This window comes from Drosophila tropicalis, unplaced genomic scaffold (assembly GCF_018151085.1).
Source record: "Drosophila tropicalis isolate 14030-0801.00 unplaced genomic scaffold, ASM1815108v1 contig_4, whole genome shotgun sequence".
NCBI classification, from domain to species: Eukaryota; Metazoa; Arthropoda; class Insecta; order Diptera; family Drosophilidae; genus Drosophila; species Drosophila tropicalis.
Genome location: NW_027172862.1, coordinates 3,414,942 through 3,437,784, shown reverse-complemented (window position 1 = coordinate 3,437,784; position 22,843 = coordinate 3,414,942). Strand labels below are relative to the sequence as shown.

At 36.7% G+C, this 22,843-nt stretch overlaps 2 protein-coding genes across 28 annotated transcripts in view; one reads left to right on the top strand and one right to left on the bottom strand.

The window, feature by feature from the left end:
- Positions 1–539: 539 nt before the first annotated feature.
- Hsp60A (Heat shock protein 60A) lies at positions 540–4,175 on the bottom strand. The gene is made up of 3 exons (XM_068285057.1): positions 4,036–4,175; positions 1,521–2,897; positions 540–1,466 (listed from the first exon to the last, which is right to left on the bottom strand). The coding sequence occupies exons 2-3, from the start codon at positions 2,895–2,897 to the stop codon at positions 1,116–1,118; spliced, it is 1,728 nt and encodes a 575-aa protein (XP_068141158.1). The 5' UTR covers positions 4,036–4,175; the 3' UTR covers positions 540–1,115.
- A 4,970-nt stretch (positions 4,176–9,145) lies between these two features.
- The window catches only part of dlg1 (discs large 1), a 36,802-nt gene continuing 23,104 nt past the window's right edge, over positions 9,146–22,843 (top strand). For 9 of the 27 annotated variants that reach the window (XM_068285220.1, XM_068285216.1, XM_068285215.1 and 6 more), the window contains exons 1-5: positions 9,715–10,650; positions 10,788–10,919; positions 12,792–12,916; positions 13,320–13,481; positions 20,344–20,550. In XM_068285220.1, the coding sequence (XP_068141321.1) occupies positions 9,750–10,650; positions 10,788–10,919; positions 12,792–12,916; positions 13,320–13,481; positions 20,344–20,550 (1,527 nt within the window). In that variant the 5' untranslated portion in view covers positions 9,715–9,749. Of the gene's footprint in view, positions 9,218–9,714; positions 10,651–10,787; positions 10,920–12,791; positions 12,917–13,319; positions 13,482–19,095; positions 19,588–20,343; positions 20,551–22,288; positions 22,413–22,843 lie in introns of those variants that run through there. The other 18 variants (XM_068285227.1, XM_068285225.1, XM_068285223.1 and 15 more) reach the window with 8 other exon arrangements.

Sequence of the window (22,843 nt, the reverse complement as noted above, 5' to 3'; positions counted from 1 at the left end):
TTTGTTCCAGCATCTTGTTCTTTAGAAAGAGAAACCACTTTTCCCACATGTTTTATGTTTTATGAAAGAAAACTTTGAATGAACTGGAAAATTCCTTAATATATGCATTAACATATTCCTTTAAGGAACTGAATTTGTATTACCGAAGTGAGACATCTGAAATGGCTAAAAAGGATGGATTTGGAAGAGTAAACAGTAAAGTGGTCACATTGAACAAATTTATAAAGTATACTTGGAGTTTCCCGTATTTCGTAGTCTTGGTTGGTTTCCAGTTTTTGATTTTTTTCTTAAACATTAACTTCAGATGATTCTGCATTAAGTTATCCTTGCCGCAAACGGCGTGTTTTTTATACCCTTGCAGAGGGTATCGTAAAATTGCTCTGTTCTTTGAAGGCCGAGAACTTTTTGAACTTTTTGTTTTCTTAACTTAAAATTGTTTTTGTTAAAAAAAAAAAAAACGGGAAACATAATTCGAAAAACTCTTTCCAAACAAAGAATTATGAGTTTGTCAGCTTCAAAACCCTGATCCTTTGCAAAGGTTCGATAAACAATTTCAAAATTTTTATTTTTTTTTTTTTTAACATTTTTTGTTTGTTTTATTAATTTTAAATTTTTTTTACAACTAACGGTACCTTTACATATATAACATGTAAAAAATAGTTTTTTTTTAAGGAATAGTTAAAAAAAAAGAAGAAACATTTAATGCAGAAAACCGGCAAATCAGGTGGGAGAATGAGTGGATGAGGAGGATGGGTATGCGGGGGATACGGAGCAACCAATCGAGGATTGTTTGTTTGTTTGGCGAGAGTTTTGTGCTTGTGGTTTCTGTTTGTTGCCATAGGAAGTAAGGATAAATGCAAAGCAAAAACATGTTTCCATCAAGGAATAACGAATGTTTATGTGTGTGTATGGATAAGATGTGACTCCTAAATGGCTGGATCTGCACCGAAATAAGAGATATTGGTGAGATATATCGCCCCGTCGTCTTTTTCCTGCCCCAGGTCCTCTCTCCTTCCTCACTCTGATTCTTGGTGTTTTTCTGCACTATGACTGACGGGACTTATGACTGCCTGCATGATGGGGATGTGAGTTTTTTTTCGGAAAGGTGGAACCTTTTACATCATGCCACCCATACCGCCCATGCCTCCCATACCGCCCATACCACCCATGCCGGGCATGCCAGGTGCAGCATCGTCCTTGGGAATTTCAGTGACAACAGCCTCCGCGGTGGTCAGCAGGGAAGCAACACCAGAGGCATCTGTAATGGCTGTGCGCACCACTTTGGTGGGATCGATGATGCCCTTCTCGATGAGATTACCGTATTCACCCTTGAGAGCATCGTAACCGAAATCACCGGCTTGAGTCTCCACCTTGGCCACCACCATGGCACCATCGACTCCGGCATTCTTGGCGATTGTCATGCATGGCATGCGAAGGGCACGACGCACAATTTCAACGCCCAAGTTCTGCAAGAAAAAGGATTAAAAGATTGTCCACCTGTCTTTGCCTTATATCCTTACCTGATCCTCGTTCTGAGTGCCAACACTGTCCAATTTCTCAATGCAACGGAGCAGAGCAGTGCCACCGCCGGGAACAATGCCTTCCTCGACCGCAGCACGGGTGGCATTCAGGGCATCGTGGACGCGATCCTTCTTCTCGTTGACCTCCACCTCACTGGAACCACCGACGCGCAATAGAGCCACACCGGAAGCCAAGCGGGCAAGACGCTCCTGCAGTTTCTCCTTCTCGTATTCGGATGTAGTGTCTGAGATTTGATCCTTGATTTGATCAACGCGACGCGTGACATCCTCCTTCTTGCCCTTGCCCTTCAGCAGGAGAGTGTCATCCTTGGTAATGACAACTTCACCCACCTGACCCAGATCACTGACCTTCACATCCTCTAGTTTAACCAGATCGGCATCATCACCAAAGACAATACCACCCGATGCAATAGCCATATCGGTGAGAGTCGATTTACGGTTGTCACCAAAGCCGGGAGCCTTGACTGCGGCCACCTGGAGACCGATCTTCAGACGGTTCACCACCAAAGTGCTTAGAGCCTCACCATCAATGTCCTCGGCAATGATAACCAATGGCTTGCGCTGTGCATTGGCCAGCTCAAGAGCCGGAATGATGCTCTGCACCGACGAGATCTTCTTCTCCGACAACAGAAGCAAAGCATCCTGGAATTCCACCTTGGCGCCCTTCGACGAGTTGATGAAGTATGGTGAAATGTAACCACGATCGAATTTCATGCCTTCGATCACCTCCAGCTCATCGTTGAGGGTCTTGCCATCCTTGACAGTGATGACGCCATCGCGTCCGACCTTCTTCATGGCCTCGCTGATGAGATTACCAATAGCTTGGTCGCCGTTAGCCGAAATTGTGGCCACCTGGGCGATTTCTTCGGGTGTGTTCACTGGGCGTGACATTGTCTTCAGATTGTCCTTGACTGTCTCGACTGCAAGCATGACACCGCGACGAATCTCCACAGGATTGGCACCCTTCGAGATCTTCTCAAAGCCCTCCTTGGCAATGGCGCGAGCCAAGACTGTTGCTGTGGTGGTACCATCACCAGCCTCCTCGTTGGTGTTGTTGGCCACATCCTGAACCAATTTGGCACCAATATTCTGGAATTTATCCTTCAGCTCAATGGACTTGGCTACTGTGACGCCATCCTTGGTGATTTTGGGTGAACCCCAAGATTGCTCAATGATGACATTACGGCCCTTTGGTCCCATAGTCACAGCCACAGCATCGGCAAGCACATCGACACCCTGCAACATCATGGCCCTCACTTCGGGACCGAATTTCACATCCTTGGCATAGCCGCGGTTGGACAAAGCCAACTGCCGACTAATGGATGAACGAGCAAGTGAAACTGGTAGACGGAACATCTAAACGGAAAAACAAATCCAATTAAAACAAGTGCTCACAAAAACTGACAACCAAAGTAGTCTCCCACCCCTCATCACTTTGATAAGCAACTTTATTTTTTTTTGGTTAGGGATCAAAGTACAGTGGAAATTGGATCCAACTGATTCAGGAATAGGAATGAAATTTAAATTAAAATCTGGGATATATGCAGCCTTTGCTCTTTACTCTTAACCTATATGCTAATTAGACCAGTTTAAGCCTTAGTCTTGAGAAACCGTTCCCATTGAGACACTGCCAATTGGAGGCAATTTGTGCTGCACGTGTCTTAAATTCTTTAAAGACCTCCCCACATACATATACACCCTGTGAATTAAAAGCAGGGTATAAAGGGTGCATGTTTTTCCCTGGATTACAATTATACTTATACTAAGAAGCACAAAATCTTTTCTCACTCACTGTTCTTATGCACAATTCCAATACGAATTCCAATTAGAACATACAAAAGACTTAGTTACCTAAAATATTCAGTGTTCTTTCTACCCACCTACCTTACCTCTCTTTAACACAGCGCCCTACCCCCCATTGACCCATCACTGATAAGTGACGATTTGTTCGAGGTTAAAGAAGCATCAAGTCGAGTGTTCCAGAAAAAAAATCATTTATGTAATCTTCAATATAGATACAAAATGGTTATGAAAGCCTTCATTGCCTCAAATGTTGACCCACCATGAGGCTGATGATGTAAAATTTTTAAATTCTCATTTGCAATTGGTTAAAAGAAATGTGAAATTAATTTCTGATTTGCCGGCCAATGTCTGAAAACATGTGCGAGCCCCCTACGACTGCATTAGTGTGTGTGTGTGTGTGTATGTAGGGGAGAGATTTTTTAGAAATTGCACCTTTAATTATATAAAACATTCTTTGTTGAGGCTCGTAAATTGAAATTATATTAACTAGATAATTGGATTTTATTCATTCCATAGATCATTCTTTAAAGAAAATTCCAGAAGCCATTTGTTGCCGGCTAACCAGATTGTTCATTCTTATATAACCGTCATCACACTCACACAGAAATATCTGATTATTTACCGGCAATGACAATCAAATTAACATATTTTTTTAAATTATTTAAACTAATTGTTTATGCTTTGTACTTACTTTTACTTTAATCGGTTACAATAACTGTATTTTTAAAAAAGACTTTGTCTTGAACTTCAATGCAATTTATGTTACACGCTCACTCACTTGTGTCTGTTGAAATTCTGATTTTTTTTCGAACTTTGCTTTCGAAACCTGCTTTCGAACTTCTGGTATTTTTGCGTCTTTTGGTATTTTTCGAAAACGATATCTTTGTTCCGATAACGGCGATAACGATCACTTTGCTCTGATAATGTCGACTACGATAACTTTGCTCCGATAATGTCGACTACGATAACATTTGCTCCGATAGTTCCGACTACGATAACTTTGTACCGATAACTTTGCTCCGACAATGTCGATTACGATAACGCTGCACCGATAATTAGGAAAAAATTAAAATATTTGATCGAACCGGTTCGCGTTGTTCCGTTCGTTCGATATATTATCGATAGCTCACAGAAAATAGAGTGAAAATATATAAAATTTCTTTTTTCTGACAATATGGATGTGCGACAGAATCAAACGATTTACATTAACAATCTAAACGAAAATAATTGTAATATAAATATTGCATAAAGAGTAATTGTGTTCGTGTTTGTGTGCATCCTTAACTGCCGATTAATAAAAGCCGTGTGCGGGAGGAAGAAAGAGAGAGAGAGAGGTAGAGATAGAGATGGAGAGTGCGAGTGCGAAAAGATTCCCTTGAGAATTTGGAAGGAAAAACCAGAGAAACAGATAAAAGCAGAGTTCACGTAAACGAACGATATATCTAAAAGATTTTTGTGAGTGAGATTTGTGTTTAAATAAAAAGAAGCTCGTAAGGCTATTGGCATGTCCTTTTAATCCATGTCAATACATGTGAATGTGCGTGTCTGTGTGTGTGTGTGTGCGCGAATGTAAATACAGATATAATTAAAATCCTAATTTAAGTAAAAACGGGGTTTTTTTTTTCTTTGTATGTATGTGAGTGTGTAGAGTATCCGAAGGGATGTTCTTTATAACTATTTAATTAATAAACGGTTGGCAAATAAAAAGAAAAAAAAAACAAATTTTAAAAACATCTCCAACCAAAATATATATGTACATAACTGTGTATATATAGCGAAATCCATGTATGTAACTGTAACGTAACAGTCATACAGCATCATCATCATCATCATCATCAGCATTGTCTGTGGGTGCCTGTGTATGTTTGTGTGTGTTTGTGACTCGTGTTCATGTCCATGTGAGAGCAAGAAAGAAAAAGGCAATGGCAATGGTGAAATTTGTATTAATAAATTTGACAATCGCAACGGTTCTGCTCTCTCATTTTTTTTTTTTTTTTTTGTTCTTTTATTTTCTGTGTGTGTGGCTGTCTGTTCTAAAAATAATATGAATATTTATGCTTTCGTGGATTAAATAATTAATTACAAATGTACATACAAACAGTCACACGGACTGACGGACGGACGTATTTACATAGACTACTTCTTACATACTAAAAAACACACCGACCCAGTTTTTGCATTTATTTCACCCAATCCACACAGACACAAAAACACTCACAAGCTTACGCACACACACGCACATGTGTGCACATAATAATCAAAGAGCAAAGCCGCGCGACATATCAAGGTCAGATTTGATAAATTTATTGCATACTTTTATGCGTTGCACCTTTCATCTACCTGTCTGAAATCTAGCGGTGATAAAAAAAAAAAACTTTTGTTTAAGTGCTAATAATGATAATAATAATAACAATATTAAAGTAAATAATAGTTATATATACATATATCCGTGGTACGTACGTAATGCTAAAAGGTGATTGAACTTAAGTTAAAGCTACCCGACGACGACCTCCCAACCACCCATCTCGGTTGATGCGCGTTTTTATGTTCCACGTTTGCCCCACGTTTACCACACGTTTGCGCTCTCACTCTTATTTTCTATTCGATTCGCTCTCTCTTTGTCTTTCTCTCATTTTCTTATCCTATTCTATCTAAATCGTTATGCCACTCTCGTTTGGTTTTGGGCCGGCTTTGTCTTAACGGAATTACATACAAATGTATGTACATATGTATATGTACATATGTATGTATTCGTCTACATTTACATATAAATGTATAATTCTGATCGAAGTTGAGGAAGAGAAGCAGAGAGAGAAAAACTAAATGGAAAAGAGTGTTCAGCTTTGCAAAATGAGGAAGCATTTTGACTCACTAGGTCGTTCATTTTGGGGCCACACATTGGACGCATGTACACAATGTACATACACATTTACACACACACACACACACACACACACACATTCATACGCCATGTAGGCCCATGTACATACATAGACTGTCTTCCTAGGGAATGCTAAGGCAATTCAATTTTAAGGCACTAATTATACGCATATGATTAGCCATTAGAACCATTTATCCTTTTTCGTTTCACATGTCCATTGTGTTCCCCTCTTTTTACACACAATTATCCCAGCCATTGCATTGAAATATATTTTCCAGTTACAAACTTCGAAATAAATTTACCATTAATTTCAAAAAGTTGTACCATTCATTCACACATTTGCAGACTATACCGTGTAGGCTTAGATATAAAAGGGCATATAAAGTTGGTACAAATGCGAAAATTGGAAATATTTATAATTAAATGTTAACAAACATTTCTGAAAATCGGCTATACACCTAACAAATAGCATAGATATAGAATAATGTACTGGGTATTTCAAAGTCGAGGCTATGATGGCCAAATGTACATTATGTATGTATACAGTGGCGTATCTAGTTTATAATTCCAAAGGGGCATAAAAAGCATTCTTTAATATCTAAGTTTAACCAGTTTCAATGGTGAAATTCGCGTTTTTGGGTGAGGAAATTCCCTCGTTATACTCCTTGAGGATCCGCCACTGAGGTATGTACATACATTCATCTATGTATGTATGTATGTATATGTCGCATTTTTTTCTTTGCCGAACCTCTCATATAGTGGAACTGTGAAAAACAGCCGCAGGGCCCCACCAAAAACTTGCTGAAAAAGCAAAATAAAACGACAATACCAAAACCAAAAAATAAACGAACAACAATAACGATCACAACGCCGCCAAAAACATTTCGACATTTGCGAGAAAACAAAAAGAAAATAAAAATCAAGAACATAAAATAGAATATGAGTTGCTCGTCGGTGTCTTCTCTGTCTGACTTTTTGAGTATCTCGAAAAAAAAATTTATAATAATATAAATATATGTATGTATACATATACATACATATATACACATATGTATACAAACATGTGTATTTCTACATGAGTACATACAAATATTTTGTATAAAATTCCTGTGAGTTAAATGCAATCGGAAGCGAGGGAAATTTCTTTAATTTATTTGTTTGGTTTGTTGTTTTTGTGTTTTTTTTTTTTTTTTTTTTTGATTGAATTTATGTGCAAATTATAGAATAATCATAAAGAAATCAAAACCATATAAATCAATTTAATTTCCATAAGTAGAAGCAGTCGAAATAGACGGCCAGAACGAAATATAAATACTCTATCTAATAGTAACCAGAGGGCCGGGGCTAACTTCGACCGCGTCAAAGTTTGTATACCCTTGCAACTTTTTTGGTAACTCTTTCCTTACCTATTAGCCATCAATGTGGAAGAACGTTTTATCTAAAAAGGCTTATGATTGCGAAAAGAAAGGCCTACAATCGTAGGAAATAACGAAGATATTGATCAAAGTCACTGTTTTCCACCGATCGTTCCTATGGGAGCTATATGATATAGTCACCCGATCTTTATCAAATTCGGCACAGTCATTAACATATATATTAAATTAAGAAATGTTTAATTTAAAAGCAATCGCGTTAAAAGTAACGAAGTTATTTACAAAAGTCACTGTTTTCGACCAATCGTTCCTATGGGAGCTATATGATATAGTCACCTGATCTTGATCAAATTTGGCATAGTCGCTTATAGGCGTAGTAAACTCTCTAATATTAAGTTTCACGACTATAGCTCAGAAAATAACGAAGGTATTGAGAAAGTCACTGTTCGTGACTTGGCCGTTTGTATGGGAGCTATATTATATAGTCACCCGATCTTGATCAAATTTGGCATAGTCGCTTATAGACGTAGTAAACTCTCTAATATTAAGTTTCACGACAATAGCTCAGAAAATAACGAAGTTATTGAGAAAGTCACTGTTTGTGACTTGGCCGTTTGTATGGGAGCTATATGATATAGTCACCCGATCTTGATCAAATTTGGCATAGTCGCTTATAGGCGTAGTAAACTCTCTAATATTAAGTTTCACGACAATAGCTCAGAAAATAACGAAGTTATTGAGAAAGTCACTGTTTGTGACTTGGCCGTTTGTATGGGAGCTATATGATATAGTCACCCGATCTTGATCAAATTTGGCATAGTCGCTTATAGGCGTAGTAAACTCTCTAATATTAAGTTTCACGATAATAGCATAGAAAATAACGAAGTTATTGAGAAAAGTCACTGTTCGTGACTTTGGGGTTTGTATGGGAGCTATATGATATAGTGGTCCGATCCGGCTGAATCCGAGATATACAACGCCTGCAGTATATACAAGCCTACGTGCAAAATTTCAGCTCTGTAGCTCTTACGGTCTAGGAGGAGTTTGCGTTGATCCAGACGGACGGACGGACGGACGGACGGACGGACGGACGGACATGGCTAGTTGAACTCGTCTCGTCGTGCTGATCAAGAATATATATACTAGTATGGTCGGAGATGCTTCGTTCTATGCGTTGCACACTTCTGACCAAAATTAATATACCCTTTTTGCAAGGGTATAAAAATGGGAATAACTCTTAAGAACATATTTAAATAAATGATTTTGGTTTTTCCTTCTGTTGTGTGCTGAGTGATTGTGATTTAACTTATTTAAAATTGTTAATATTAATGATTATTGGTGACATTTGTGAATAATAAATAATAATATCCTGTATTTCTATGCAGCAAGAACTGAAATAAATTAAAAATAAATCAAAACATATATATATATATAAATATATATATAAATACGACGGATAGTTCAATCAAATAAATAAATAAATATATATATATAAATATATATATATATATATATATATATACAAATTTTCAACATAACGGCGCAGGGTATATCTCCCATATCCATACAATTAACGGCACGAAGCTGCAACAGCCACACAATGCCAGTTAAAAAACAAGGTGAGTGATATTAATATTTATAATTAGATTTAAGAATTTAGTCATACTGTTTTGGTTACTTGGCATCGTCCATAACTTTGATAACATTAAAATTAGCTCTGTATTAAGGAGATGTCATCTGAAATTGTGGCAATTTACCACCTAGTCCTTTAACTAAGTAGTTGTCGTTGGAGCGAGAATCGTTTGGCATTCTAAAAGTTAAACTTTACATTTATTTACTTATGTCTTCAAATCGTTTCATAAATTTTGATCTTTTAACAAATTGATAAATCGAAAACACTTTTCTAACAATAATTTAATAACTAATTAACCTTTTGGCAACAGCCACTAGACCAGAGCGTTGCACCGTCGACCAAATATATACTGCACTATATGTCTGTGGTGCAAATGGGAAAACGCAACATAGAAATAGAAAATCATTATCGATTTATTGGCAAAGTGTCTCTAGGTGGTCTAGTAGTGGAATATGAAAATTATTATAAGGCCCAAACCACTTGGGACAGTAGAGCGCAGTAGTTGCTTAAATGTAGACATGGACTCGGACACTGATTCAGATAGGGGGAAGAGTAGTGATCCCAATGAGGGGCTGCTTAGTAGTGATGACAAGAGCTTTTTTGAAGACGACGATGAAGATGATAATGAAGATTCCTCGGCACCAGATGACGATGAAATTGGAGACAAAGTGGCAGCTGAGTTGCCTTTAGTACAGACAGCGGAGACAGCCAATGAAGGCCAACAATTGATGGCTGTTCCTAATGACAGTGAAGAAGCCATAGCAATGCCACAGCAAATCGATGTTCATGCTGATGCTAAAAATACCGAGAAAAAGAATGAAACTGGAGAGAAAGATTTTCGAGTTCCAGATAAAGAACACGAACTGGCAAAATCTTTGGCCCATCATTGTCTGCTGAGAGAGAGTAATGAGAAGAAGTCTAGTTCAGATTCTCCGCCATTGCGTGATAGCGTACGTGAATCGGTTGAATGCTTCTACTCGGCCCAGGATCTGTTGGAATATGGCCATATGTTATCCACCGTCGATCAACGTACACCAGATGTAGAGTCGGGCATTTTTGAGAAATCCGATGCATCGGATGCATCTAGAGATGAATGCGAAAGATTAATAATGCCAATAACTCCATCGTCCAGTAGCCGTAATAGTTCGGAAAGTTTGCGCATTGAATTGAGTAGATTTCGTGCTGCAATTGAGACTATTGAAAGGGAATCGCAATCGCAGTCGCCACAGAAGCTACCACCAACAGCGAAACGTCGTTGTCATGTCCCCAGGCTAGAGATTGAGTTAGAAACTAAAGGAGAAAGTAAGGGCTCCAAGTGCCAGATGGGTTTCTGGTCAACCGAAGTCTCTTTCGAAGAGAATATGCAATTGTATAAAGAGAATGAGCGACTTGGCAATATGCAAAGTACGACAAGTTTCGGTAAATAAATAGAGCCTTAGATTATATTTTCAATGAGAGGCTATCAATAGTTAGGTTAACTATTTTAACGTTTTTAATGGACGATTATTTATTACGATTATTATAATGTCTCTCCATCTCTCTCTCTCTCCTTTCAGAGGCTCATCGTGCACTTGAGCTACTCGAAGACTATCATGCCCGATTATCCGAGCCCCAAGATCGAGCTTTGCGTGTGGCAATTGAACGAGTTATACGCATTTTTAAATCTCGCTTGTTTCAAGCGCTCTTAGGTAAGCAAAATAAGGACAAATATCAATATAAATTCGTTTTATAAATTCAATCGAAACGCCCAATTCCTAAATTCCTACTAGGTCTTTAGTAAGTTAGTAGTAAGTTAGTAGTTAAAAGGCATGCGTCCTGGACTCGCCATCGAATTTACAGATGACAATTAAGAGATAGGGATTGTTTTGTATACACATCTTAGATATTTTATCCTTGCAGCCTTCAGTAGATGAGTTGTCTCAGTGGCCCAGTCATTTAGGCAACTGAAGAACGAGGATCTCCCAGTCTAGTGTATGGATTGAGTTTTCGTTCAAGCCGAAGGCCTTAGTTGCCAGTGCTTGTAAAATATAGTTAGCTTGATAGTTCTATACTATACTTATACTTATAACAATAACTTTATCCTTTTATTTGGGACATTCTGTAATTATTTTTATTAAGTTGTATTTATTTCGACACGTACTAGAACAAAGACTCCAAAAAGTTCAAAAAATGTATCAATCAAGCAAATTTTCATTCAAAATTTAAGAGAGAAAAACAATTAGATGATTATTTATTCGATTTCAACCAAAATAAATCCCCAAATTGTTCTGCACTTATGTCTTGCCTACCTTTATTTATGTTTCAAAATAATTGTGTTCACTCTCTTTCCTTGAACAGGCAAGAGTTCATATTCCGTAGCATACATTTCTGCGTTCGAAACTGAAGTAAATTATTTCCGATTATTTGTTTGTCAATAAAATTTCTAATTAACTGCTGATTGAAAGTATTTTTATCTATCATTGTGCTTCTTTGTACTGCGACATTGGCATTCAATTAGCAGAACGCTTGCCGAAACAAATGAGAAAGAGAGACAGAGAGAGAGAGAGAAGAGAAAAGAGAAAATCAGCGGATTAAATAATTCCTTCGAGTTGCCATTGCATAACACTAGCATAGAAGAGTAAGCAAGTCAGTCAGTTAGTCAGTCGCTCGGTCGCTTTTCAAATGACATCCGAGCAGTGAGGCATCTGCACCGTCTGTCCTGTCTTGTCCTGTCCTGTTCTGTTCTAGCCCATCTCATGCCTCGTGACTCGTTTAACATTGTTTGGGCTTCAATGCTTGTTCGTCTCGCTCGGTTTGTGGCATCATCTGCCTGCACTTGTCTGTGCTCTTGGCAGGCACAGGAAATTAAATGGGTTCCCATGGATTTTTTTGTATTCTTTCCCTGCTGCTACAAGTACATCAATCGATGGCGTAATGGTTGCTGCCGCGCCCCGTACAATGAGCTTCGATTGTTCAGTTTCCCTAGTGCAAAACTAGGTCGTCGTACATTTTCGTAAAGAACAGAGGTTCCTACTTACACATTGGACCCTCTCTCTCTCTCATAGTGGGTATCATTTTCATTTCTAAGTAGTTCCACGATGCTTGTACCCCAACTAATCAGATCATTTAGCATACTAGTGCCCTCCATAAGCGACTTTCAGTTAGCAGTCGATGTGTGTGTGTGTGTGTGTGTGTTTGTGTGCAGACTGACAGCTTCGATTTCCGTTGCCCAGATTGACAGCAATGCGCATAGCATGTACCATATGTGCTTCTTTTTGGCATCTGCAAAAATTGATTTAATTGAATTTATCTCACTCGTACGTGTTGAGAGCACACAAGGTAAATTTGATTATATATCTACATACATACATACATGTGTAATTCCCGGATCAAAGTCCAACAGATTTACAGGGTTTTAATTTAATTTGCCTTATTTAGTTATCTATCTAAAGCAAAGTTATTTCTAATATATAGTGTCATTTCAAATTCATTCAATGAAATTGGTATTAAATTCTACATAATATTGCTCGTCAACTATTTATTAATGTTTGTGTGTTTTCTATTCTATATATATATTTCAGATATACAAGAATTCTATGAATTAACATTATTGGATGACTCAAAGAGCATACAACAAAAGACAGTTGAAACATTGCAAATTGCAACTAAATGGGAAAAAGATGGACAATCTGTTAAGATAGCTGATGTGAGTATATTGTATATATAAACAAAAATATATATATAAGTATATTTAGAGTGTAAAAATCGAATTTTGAAATTGTTAATAGAACTGTTCTATTATATTTATAAGTTTTTATATTTGTTTGGAATTTTTCTCAACCATTTTATCTCTTTGTTTTCTGATAACAAATCATTTGCATTATTTTTATTTTCGGAGAACTTTTTTGTTTATTGTGTGTGTGTGTGTGTGTGTGTGTGTGTATAGTTTTAGTTTTTTAACTATTCTACATACATACATATATCATAACGCAAAACTTTCTTGATAATTCTACATGGTCTCTCTCTCTATTTCTCTCTCTCTCTCTATCTCTCTTAACTATTTTCTATTTTCTTTCTCATCGTCACGCTCTAACGCTTTTGTCAAACAGTTTATAGAAACATCAAATGTTGTTAATCGCAATTGCGTCTATGATTTTAACAACGATGCAAACCAATGTCAAACTCTTAATCAAAATCAAAAAATCCATTCGGCAGCCGCCCATGCCGAGGCATTAAGCAGAACATTTAAGAATGAATTGGAAGAAATTTTGGTAAGCAGCACATCCCCAAACAACATATTGTACATAACAATCAATTCATATTCATATTCATCCATTGATACATTCGTTCATCATTCGTTCTTTCGATTGATCTTCTTTCTATTTTCATTTTATTTTTGATTTTCTAATATGGCCTTGCCTAAGCATAACATTAAAACTATTCTATTCATCTAATTATCATTTTAATTTGAAAATTTTATACTTGAAATTTTGTAATTCTTGTTTCATTCAATTCATTACATTCAATAGTAGGATCTTATCTAAGTCTTATGGAAATAATTATCTGCACCAATTTAATATTCAATATCGAATATTTCACGTTTACTGTAATGAATCTTTTTGATTAACAATAATCAAATTTAAAACATAAATAAATAGGAAGGTTTTTAAATCATTGCAAAAAGAATATCTTAATGATTACGACGATAGTATATATTAGTGTTGGACTCATTTTAATGAACAGGCTCAATTAATCAGCCACTTAATAGCTTACCAACTGACTGAGTGAGAGTAAAAATTAAATGCTTTTATTTCAAATAAAATTAGGTTAATCAGTCAGCCAAACATATGATGAAATTCATAGTCGAATCTGAAAAGTATTTTAACTGGATCGGATAAAAACAAACTACACATTTTTTGGCTTAAAAAAACTAGGAAATTTCGAATGGAAGCATTTTGTGAGTTCCCAAGAATTAAACGACCAAAACAGTCTGAAATTTTACATAAACTTTGGTTTATAGGCCGTTCTTAGGAAGATATTTGTGTTCTTAGATAAAATGTTTGATAAATGAATGAGAAATTAAAAAACTTTCAAGGTTATTAGAACGTGCCTCGCCCTTAAGCGAATTGGTTGACACTTGGGCAGTCGATAACTCGGCAGCAGCTAGATTGGTAGTAAAAGAATAGCTCAGTAGGTAGGTTTTCGCCTTTAAATGATTTAATTTATTTATCTAATCTAAGCTCTTGGAGCTTCTTTTTCGTTTCTATTTCCCTCGGCCTTCTTCAAAACTTTGATATACCTAAATAAGACCGGCTTTGGGTGCTAAAATTCTCAAGACAAAGCAAAGGTCATGTTTCCTTGACGTCAGGATTGCTTCCATATTCCATATTCCTTGATAATTTTCAATTAACGTGTGTGTCGTTTGCTAAGGAAAAGAGGTTTAAGATTTCACTAAAGATATTAATTCCATATTTCGGATTGGATTCTCAATAATTTGGATAAGTGTATTCTGGAGAATTGAAATCGGGCTAACTGATAACTAGATAAATGTTTAATTGGAATTTCATTGTAGTTTTCTTATTAGCAGTAACTAGAACTAGACGAACTGAAATAAGACAACAATGGGGATATATAAATATACATTGATTTTTGTATTGTTTTGCATTGCCATAACCCTTTGGAAACTAAGAACCTATTATCTGTGGTACAGAGGGGATGGGGCGACGGTGTAAAAGCGGTTTAACGATTTACATAACCCAACAGCCAATCAATTGGTTGAAAAGCCAAGCAAGAAATTATCAAAGTGGGTTGACTGGCACTTGATTCAGTCTCAAGATGTCTACATACATTGCCTCCTTTCTATCCTTTGGTTTTCTATGATTACAACAATCGATATAGCTCTCCACGTTAGAATCTCTCTTTGTCCACAAGCCCAACTAACCAACTAGTTAGGGGCTAAGTCCTTGGCTATGTCCATCTTGTGGGCGTTCATTGTACGTGACCAACAGTGTTCAAATTGAATGAAAGATTACAATTGATTTCATTTCCCATAAACTGAAAGCAAACAAAAAAGCGCAGACGATGAGTAATTTATACTTCTAAATGAAAATCAGCTTTCCTTTTAATCATTATTTATGAAATTAAAACGAATTGATAAGCTCGATAAGGCTTGTTTATTTGGTCAATTGAATGAAAATTTCTCTGTCTGCTGATTATTATGGGTTTTGTGTACCAAAAGTGTCATCGCACTGCTGTTGCCCAGGTAACAGCTTAACAACATTTTAAAGCCAATGACCACAAATACAAAAACAGTGAATGGACAAGAAGACGACGACGACGGCAACGACGAGAACAAGAAAATGGGTGGCTAGGTGGGCAAGAAGTTTGCTGGGTCGTTTGGTGGCACTTGCAGGCAGTTGTTTGTATATTGTTTCTGATCGCCCTGCTGCTAATAATAATGCTAATCTATGATTTGTGACATATGATACAGTAGTTTTACTTCTGTGGCTGTAATTTATCCGGCACCAGGTGGGTGGGTGGGTACTTGAGCGGGTGGTCTGGCATATACAAATTTTGTTCTGTTGTGAAGTATAAACAAGTGATTCCAACAGGACGAAAGGTGCGATTGGGTGTGCGCGTGTGTGTGTGTGTGTGTGTATGTCTGTTTCCCGCTCGTTTGTTGCTTGGTACATGGACATGCGTACTAATCGTAAACGGTAAATGTAAACGGTAAATAACGAGGGCAGCGCCAGCGACAGCTACAAACGACAAACGACAACACGATGCGTATACGACCGGTGTGCTCTTACACCAATATACACCAAGCAACATTGTCTTTGATCTTATCTATGAGGAAGATGTCTTAAAAGAAAAAAAAAACACATATGTGCATTTAATGTAGGTAAAATGTGGTGAATATATATTTAAACTTTATATATTATATTACGCATACGCCATGTGATTCTACTAAATTAAAGTTACCTACATTAAATAGTTGTAACTTTCCACAACAAAAGGAAGGCCTCTATGGTGCTTTCTACTAAATCCTATCATTAGTAGGCTTTGTTCTTTAATTTTACACCGGAACCGGTTGAGAATTATAACCAGATGAAGCGAAATAAGTTAACTTTTTGTATCTGGTTAACCTAAATTGTTGCTATAAACTTTGAATCTCTCTAAGCAAGGTCTAGGCCTAGTTCTGTTTTAAACCCAAAAGGAATTTATTAGAGTTCTTATTATTTTCTAAGGGACATGAATTTATACATACTTCATTCTGTAAGTAAATTGAGTAAATATTGTTTTAAAAGCATCTTTGGATCTGTGGGAATATTAATTGTTGATATTCACACTATTCGAATGTTTAATTGAGTGCCGGATGATGAGAAATATCGCATGGCTTGCAATAAAGTGTTGTTCTGATTGTTTTTTTTTTCTGTGTGTGTGTGGGTGTGTAAATGATTCATGGTTTATGGCATATTTGCGTACTGTTGTATCGTCTTTCACAATATTTGTTTTGAATTTTCGGTTGCACAGTGTATGTACATACATAAGTATTTGAGAACCCAAAGAGAAATGCCAGCCAGTCAGTCAGCCAGCCAGCCAGCCTGTTAGCCCTGTTAGCCTGTTGGTGGGTGCTATCAATGCCCTTTCATCCAAGGTTTTTGACGTTGGCGGTTGTTGTCGGCATTTGTGTTTGTATGTGTTGGTGTGTATATGTATGTATGTATATATTTTACACGGTTTCGAATAGATGAAAGGTGAAGCGTGGGGGTGTTGGGTGGTGGTGGGCGGAAGGCAACCGAGTCCGGGTAAGGGTACGGGTTCGGGTATGGGCATACGGATCCGGATCCATGTGCTTGTGCTTTGTACGGCGCGTGGCCTAGTATGTACAGTAATAGTCGTGCTGTCGACGTGTCGAGACGAGCCCCGAGTCCGAGTCGCATCAAGTCAATTTCGTTTCGCTTTTTTGGCTTTCTTTTTTTTTTTGGTTGTTGTATTTGCTGTTTTTTTTTGCGTGTAGTGGCGACGCGTGTCTGTCTGTCGCATATTGTTGTTGTTCCTATTGTTGCTGCTGCTGCTGCTGTTTGTTTTTTACATTATATATGTATTTTGTTTTTGTCGGCATCTTCCGTCTGTGTTTTTTTTCTTCCTATCTATACATCGTCCATCGAAAGTTTACCTGTGATCTAGATCTTCAAGAACTTGTTTATCTTTCCCGGCCGTCTCCGTCCTCTCAGGCAAACAGGCACAGAATACATTAAGGATTAAACATCAGTGGTTTTCACTTTTTCTCTTTCTGCAGGGTATGCGGCAAGTCGTTGGGAAATGTTGAATTTCGGCCATTTCTTTAATTCAATTTCTTAAGAAACGAAACTTTCATCTTTGTGCCGTGTATTTTTAAGGGGTGGGGAGGGGGAAATGAAAAGCAAACCATAATTGCCAAAAAAGCAAAGTAAACCAGAGTAAACTGGCCGCAGTCTGATATGGTATACACGTCTATATACATATATATTCTCTCTTAAAATCTCAATTCATCTTGTATGCAAACACATACATATGTACATATGTACATACATACATACATACTTACTCATGTATGACATCGAAAATGGGATGAATTCAGCCAAAGAAGACGTATAGGAGAATGCTTTTTGTCAATGGTTATTGTTGTTGTTGATTTATTTTTGTTTTTTTTTTTTTTTGTTGAGGGTGTTAGAAATTCGGCAATTGTTTGTTTGTCTCATCATCATCTGGTGGGGAACTTGCTGCTGATTTCATCATTTCCTTTTGCGCCTGGCATTGGAAAATATCGTTAAATCAACACACAACAAAGCAGCAACACACACACATACACACTCACACACACGCACGCACACCCAATCTATGTATTTTTACTGGCAGCCATTCATTTTCGTCTCTAGTGTATGGCCAATTTTTCTTTTTTTTTTGCTTTGTTTTTAGTTTGTTTTCATTTTAATCTTGGCCCATCTTCTTCTCCTCCTCCTCCTCCTCTCTCCCTCTTAAAGCGCAAACAAGTAAAAGCCGATTTGCCGCCAAAGAGAGAGATAGAGATAGAGAGAGAGATTTGAAAATGCAACGAACATTTGATCCGTTCAATAGAACAGAACAAAGACCAACCAGAAATCAACTAAACCAAAGAATATTATACTCATATTTACATTTATGTGTATACATACATAGACAGTTCTATGTATGTACATATGTACATATGTATGCATGTGTTAACATATGTGCGCCAATATTAGACAGATGCGCAAATGTGAAAAAAGTTTTATCGCTTAAAAGATTTCACGATAATCACAGTATTCCATTATAAAAGAGTATGTGAAATGCCAGATGAAAGCCATCCCTCCACGGCAATAGTATATACATATGTATGTATGTACTACATATATAGAGCAGTCGGTGCAGATTGTGTTCAACTTTACTCCCATTATTTCTAATTCTAAGCAGTAGAAGAAAATTTAACAATAAACTTGTCAAACAAGGAAACGTGGCCAATTTCAAGAACTTTGCAAATAATTTCCTTTAAACAGGTTGCCTAATTAGTTCTTATTAATTATAAAATATTTCCCAATGCCCATGGTAATATCCTCTTTGTCCTGTTCAGGGCCAACTTACTTCCTTTGTAAAGTTTCATTTTTTTCTTCTTCTGGTATGTTAAAGTCACCCTCCATAGTTTGGCTCTCTCAGTTGTGTTGGGGAGGGGGTGTTAGGGTCACGGGGGACGGTGTAATCCCTATGAGTTTCAGTGTTTCCACAGCAACAGCAAAAGCAACAACAACAACAACAACAGGTCAAAGCAAATACTATGTAGAAAGAGCTTACTGATGCGAAAGTATCTACTTTAACTTATTACTATAGTAACGACAGCAGCACAAAGGAATTGTAAAATGAAACACCGCACAATTTAATAACAATAATAATAATAATAAATAATAATATAAAGAGGAAATCACAACCTCAGAAGACATAAAGCAGGGAAATTGAAACCACCGATTTTGTATTTGTATTGAAAGTTTTAACTCACAACTCATAACAAATAAATTCATTGAAAAAACATATAATATGATCGATTGGGTGTCCATTGTGAGACATTCGCGACGTCGTTTCTCCAATTATGTGGGATCTCGCTCACCGGTACGCATGCGTCGACGTCGCCGCCAATTGACGGCTCCACCACCTGCAACCGCTGCGGCAACATCACAACAACAACAACAACAGCAGCAGCAACAGCAACATCAATCACGTTCCCATGAAAAGAAAGAAAAGGATGAGAAAAACAGTAACAGCAGCAGCAGCAGCAGCTGTGGCGGGGGTGGTGGAGGTTCTCGATATGCCTGTTGCTGTGCCAATGTAAGCTTAGTTCAATTAAAATTCTTCAAGTGGATCAAAATGGGGACTAAAATTAAAGTCATTTTGAAGGAGGGAAAACAAATTAAACTCAATAAAATGTTCACTCAGTTGATAAAAGGGGAAACGAAAACAACTTTTGGCTAATAGAGAGAAAATTGTGTTATGGGAAGTAAAAAGGATCAAATCCTTGCTGTGAGTGATTGAACATGTTCATTAAACTGATATGTCTTTTACTCACTTGATCACTTTTATTAAACCTTCTCAATTTTTTTAATTTTCTACTGACAAAATTTGTTTTTGATGTCCCTATCATCAACCATTAATTGAAAATCTTATAACAGCAGACGAAATGGAATTGACCTGATCTCGTTCGCAAAAGGTTTTTTGAATCGAATTGTAATAGGGTTAATATGTTCTATTCAAAGGGTTTAGCATGTATTTTAAATACCTTTAGTTCTAAAGTTATTGTTCGAATATATTCAACAGGTATCTCAAACAAATTAGTTAGAAAAATAAAATCAGTGAAGTGGTTCATCGAGTAGATTATCCTTTTTGACACATGTTAACAAGAAGATTCGCTGATAGTCCCAACTTCTATAGATATTATAAGAAACTACAAGTTTATAATAGAAAAGTTTACTACGGACATGAAAGGAATATTTACATATGTTAAATTAAAATCGATTCTTGTTAATTTTTATATAGTTTTCTAATTGGCCTTCCTACAAATTCTATGCTACTTTGTATCTATTGCAGAATCAACGAATGCGTATTGAGTCGGACAATGAGAATGTGACCAAAGATGCCACAGCAGCAGCAGCTACAGAGACTGGAGCCGGTGTCGAGAATGCTAATCCTCAATCTCAGCAGAAGCAGCAACAGCAGCGAAACTCTCGGTCGCCACAGCAGCAGCAGCAGCAATCACAAACTGCCAACTCGACAGCTAGAAGCGGGTCTCAGACTGTAAGTCGCTGCAATTTTATCATTTGTGGCCTTGGCCGTTTAGCTTGAACTAAAAAAAGAAACAACAAAAACACAAAAAAAAAAAAAAATCATATCACATACATCCATGCAAAACACATTCCCCTCGCTTCCTTTCTCTCTTCCCCTTACCTTGTTCGTATTTCGTTTTTATCGTAAATGCGATGTTAGTCGTCGATGTATCCACAAATACTCAGCATCCATCAGCAACTACAACAACAACTACTACAACAACAACAACAACAGCAACAGCATCATCACACTTCAATGGCCAAACGACCATGTTACCAAAACCAAAACCAAAACCGAATTGCTTAGACGACAAAAGAAACAGCAAGGGAGAGGGAGAGAACCTTGACCTGAACCCCTGAAAACCCCCACACCCCGAACGACCGAACAACCGGAACGGCAATTACCTTTTTTGTTACAACCGGCTCCGCTCAAGCCAGCTCGTTCCCGCTGTCGCCACTCATAAATTGGCACTTACTTACTAACTTAATACCAACCATGCAACAAGCAACAACAAGAAATACCACTTACTTAGCCATCAAAGTGCCTATATTTCCGTGTCGCGCTATAGCAGTTTTATATTTAGGCGACACGGCCCAACATACGCAATTAGGAATATTAAATATACATAGCTTTATTTAACTAAGAGTCACAGAGTGATCTCTGAGATCCTGGCTATGATCCTGTGAGGCGTGCTTTGGCGTTGAAAATTAACAATATTCCTTAATTTGGTGATTACTTTAATTGAATGAGAAAACTGAGTTTTATACTTAAATTAAAGTTCTCAATTTAATGTGAGTTACTAACAATATAAATTACTAAATAGCTTTAAGTGTTTTATAATTTAGTTAAGGGAGGGGGGGCAGACTAACATTGAATCTAAATTTTTTAATTCCAAATCATTCCAAAGAACAGTTTTTAATATTGATATAAAATACCATTTGACAATTGAGTTAGTCTTGATCCCCCCTCTTACTACCAAATGCCTTTCCATTTTAAGTCGAAAAACATTTTGTTTTCTCTTTTTTTTTTTTTGTCCTCACACATTTCAGCAAATTATATAATGTGTAGATTATAATTTGTACTTAATTTGCCAATTTTGTTCTTTGAATTTAATCTCTAATTATTTTTAATGTTTAATATGTTTCGTTTTACGTTTTATGTTATTGTTTTTATGTTCAATACATACCCTACATATGTATGATGCTATCTATAAACTATATATTTTTGATAAATATTTTGGCAAAAAAAAAAAAAAAACAATTTTTTTATGCATGAATAAATTTTTTTGTTATAATTAATTATTTTAGAAATTTACTTTTTTTATTTTGTAAGAAATTATTAAAAAGAAATACCAAAAAAAAAAAAAAAAAAGAAAAAAAGAAATTATATAAAATTTTATTTTTGTTACTGTGTGGTTTGTATATAATTTATATGATTTGCTAACCATTTAATATTGTTGATTTAACAAGACACAACCCTACTGATTCTGCCCGTTTAACTACCCTTGCCTTTGTTTGTTTGCCTATCCCACTGGAATGTGAAGGATCGGCGTAATCAGCGATCAGTTCACTTTTGAAATAGTGGGACTTAACTGGTTCCGTAACACTAGGGCTTAGTATTTATCATTCACCCCTGAAAACACTTCCATCTCTATAACCGATTTCCCCTACGACCGGTATGTAGAAAAGAGATAAAACACAGTGTGGGAAAACAGCAAAACTTATCGATAGCTGTTAGTATCATCGATATTTCCACGATCCTCGACTGGGCGTGCGTTTTGTTTTTTTCGTTTGTTTTTTTTTTTGTTTGTTGCCAAAAAATGTGAAATTGTGGTAAATTAATTAACAAATCGTCAGCTTTAGAAAATGCATACAATTCAATTAAATAAATAATATCAAACAAAACAGTGAAACTCCGAAAGTGACGTAGCCACTCACTCACACACATACACATACGCATACAAAAAGAGTACCCGAATATGAGAGTGTCTCATACACATACGCTAGTGATGGCAATGACCGTTTATTGACTCACTACGCTTAGGCGGCATTCGATCGATGGCTCAGCTCTAGTTACATTACAAAAAAAAAAAAAAAAAAAAAAAAAAAAAAAACAACTAACCAAATAAACCAACAAACGTAAAAAATAGATTTGTCCTCAAACATAAAATGCCATTCATTTGGCATTTTTTGGGACTATTAAAGAAGTAAAATCAATACGATCATTTGTCAAGCAGTGTCTATTGTGTTTTTCGTTTTCCTGC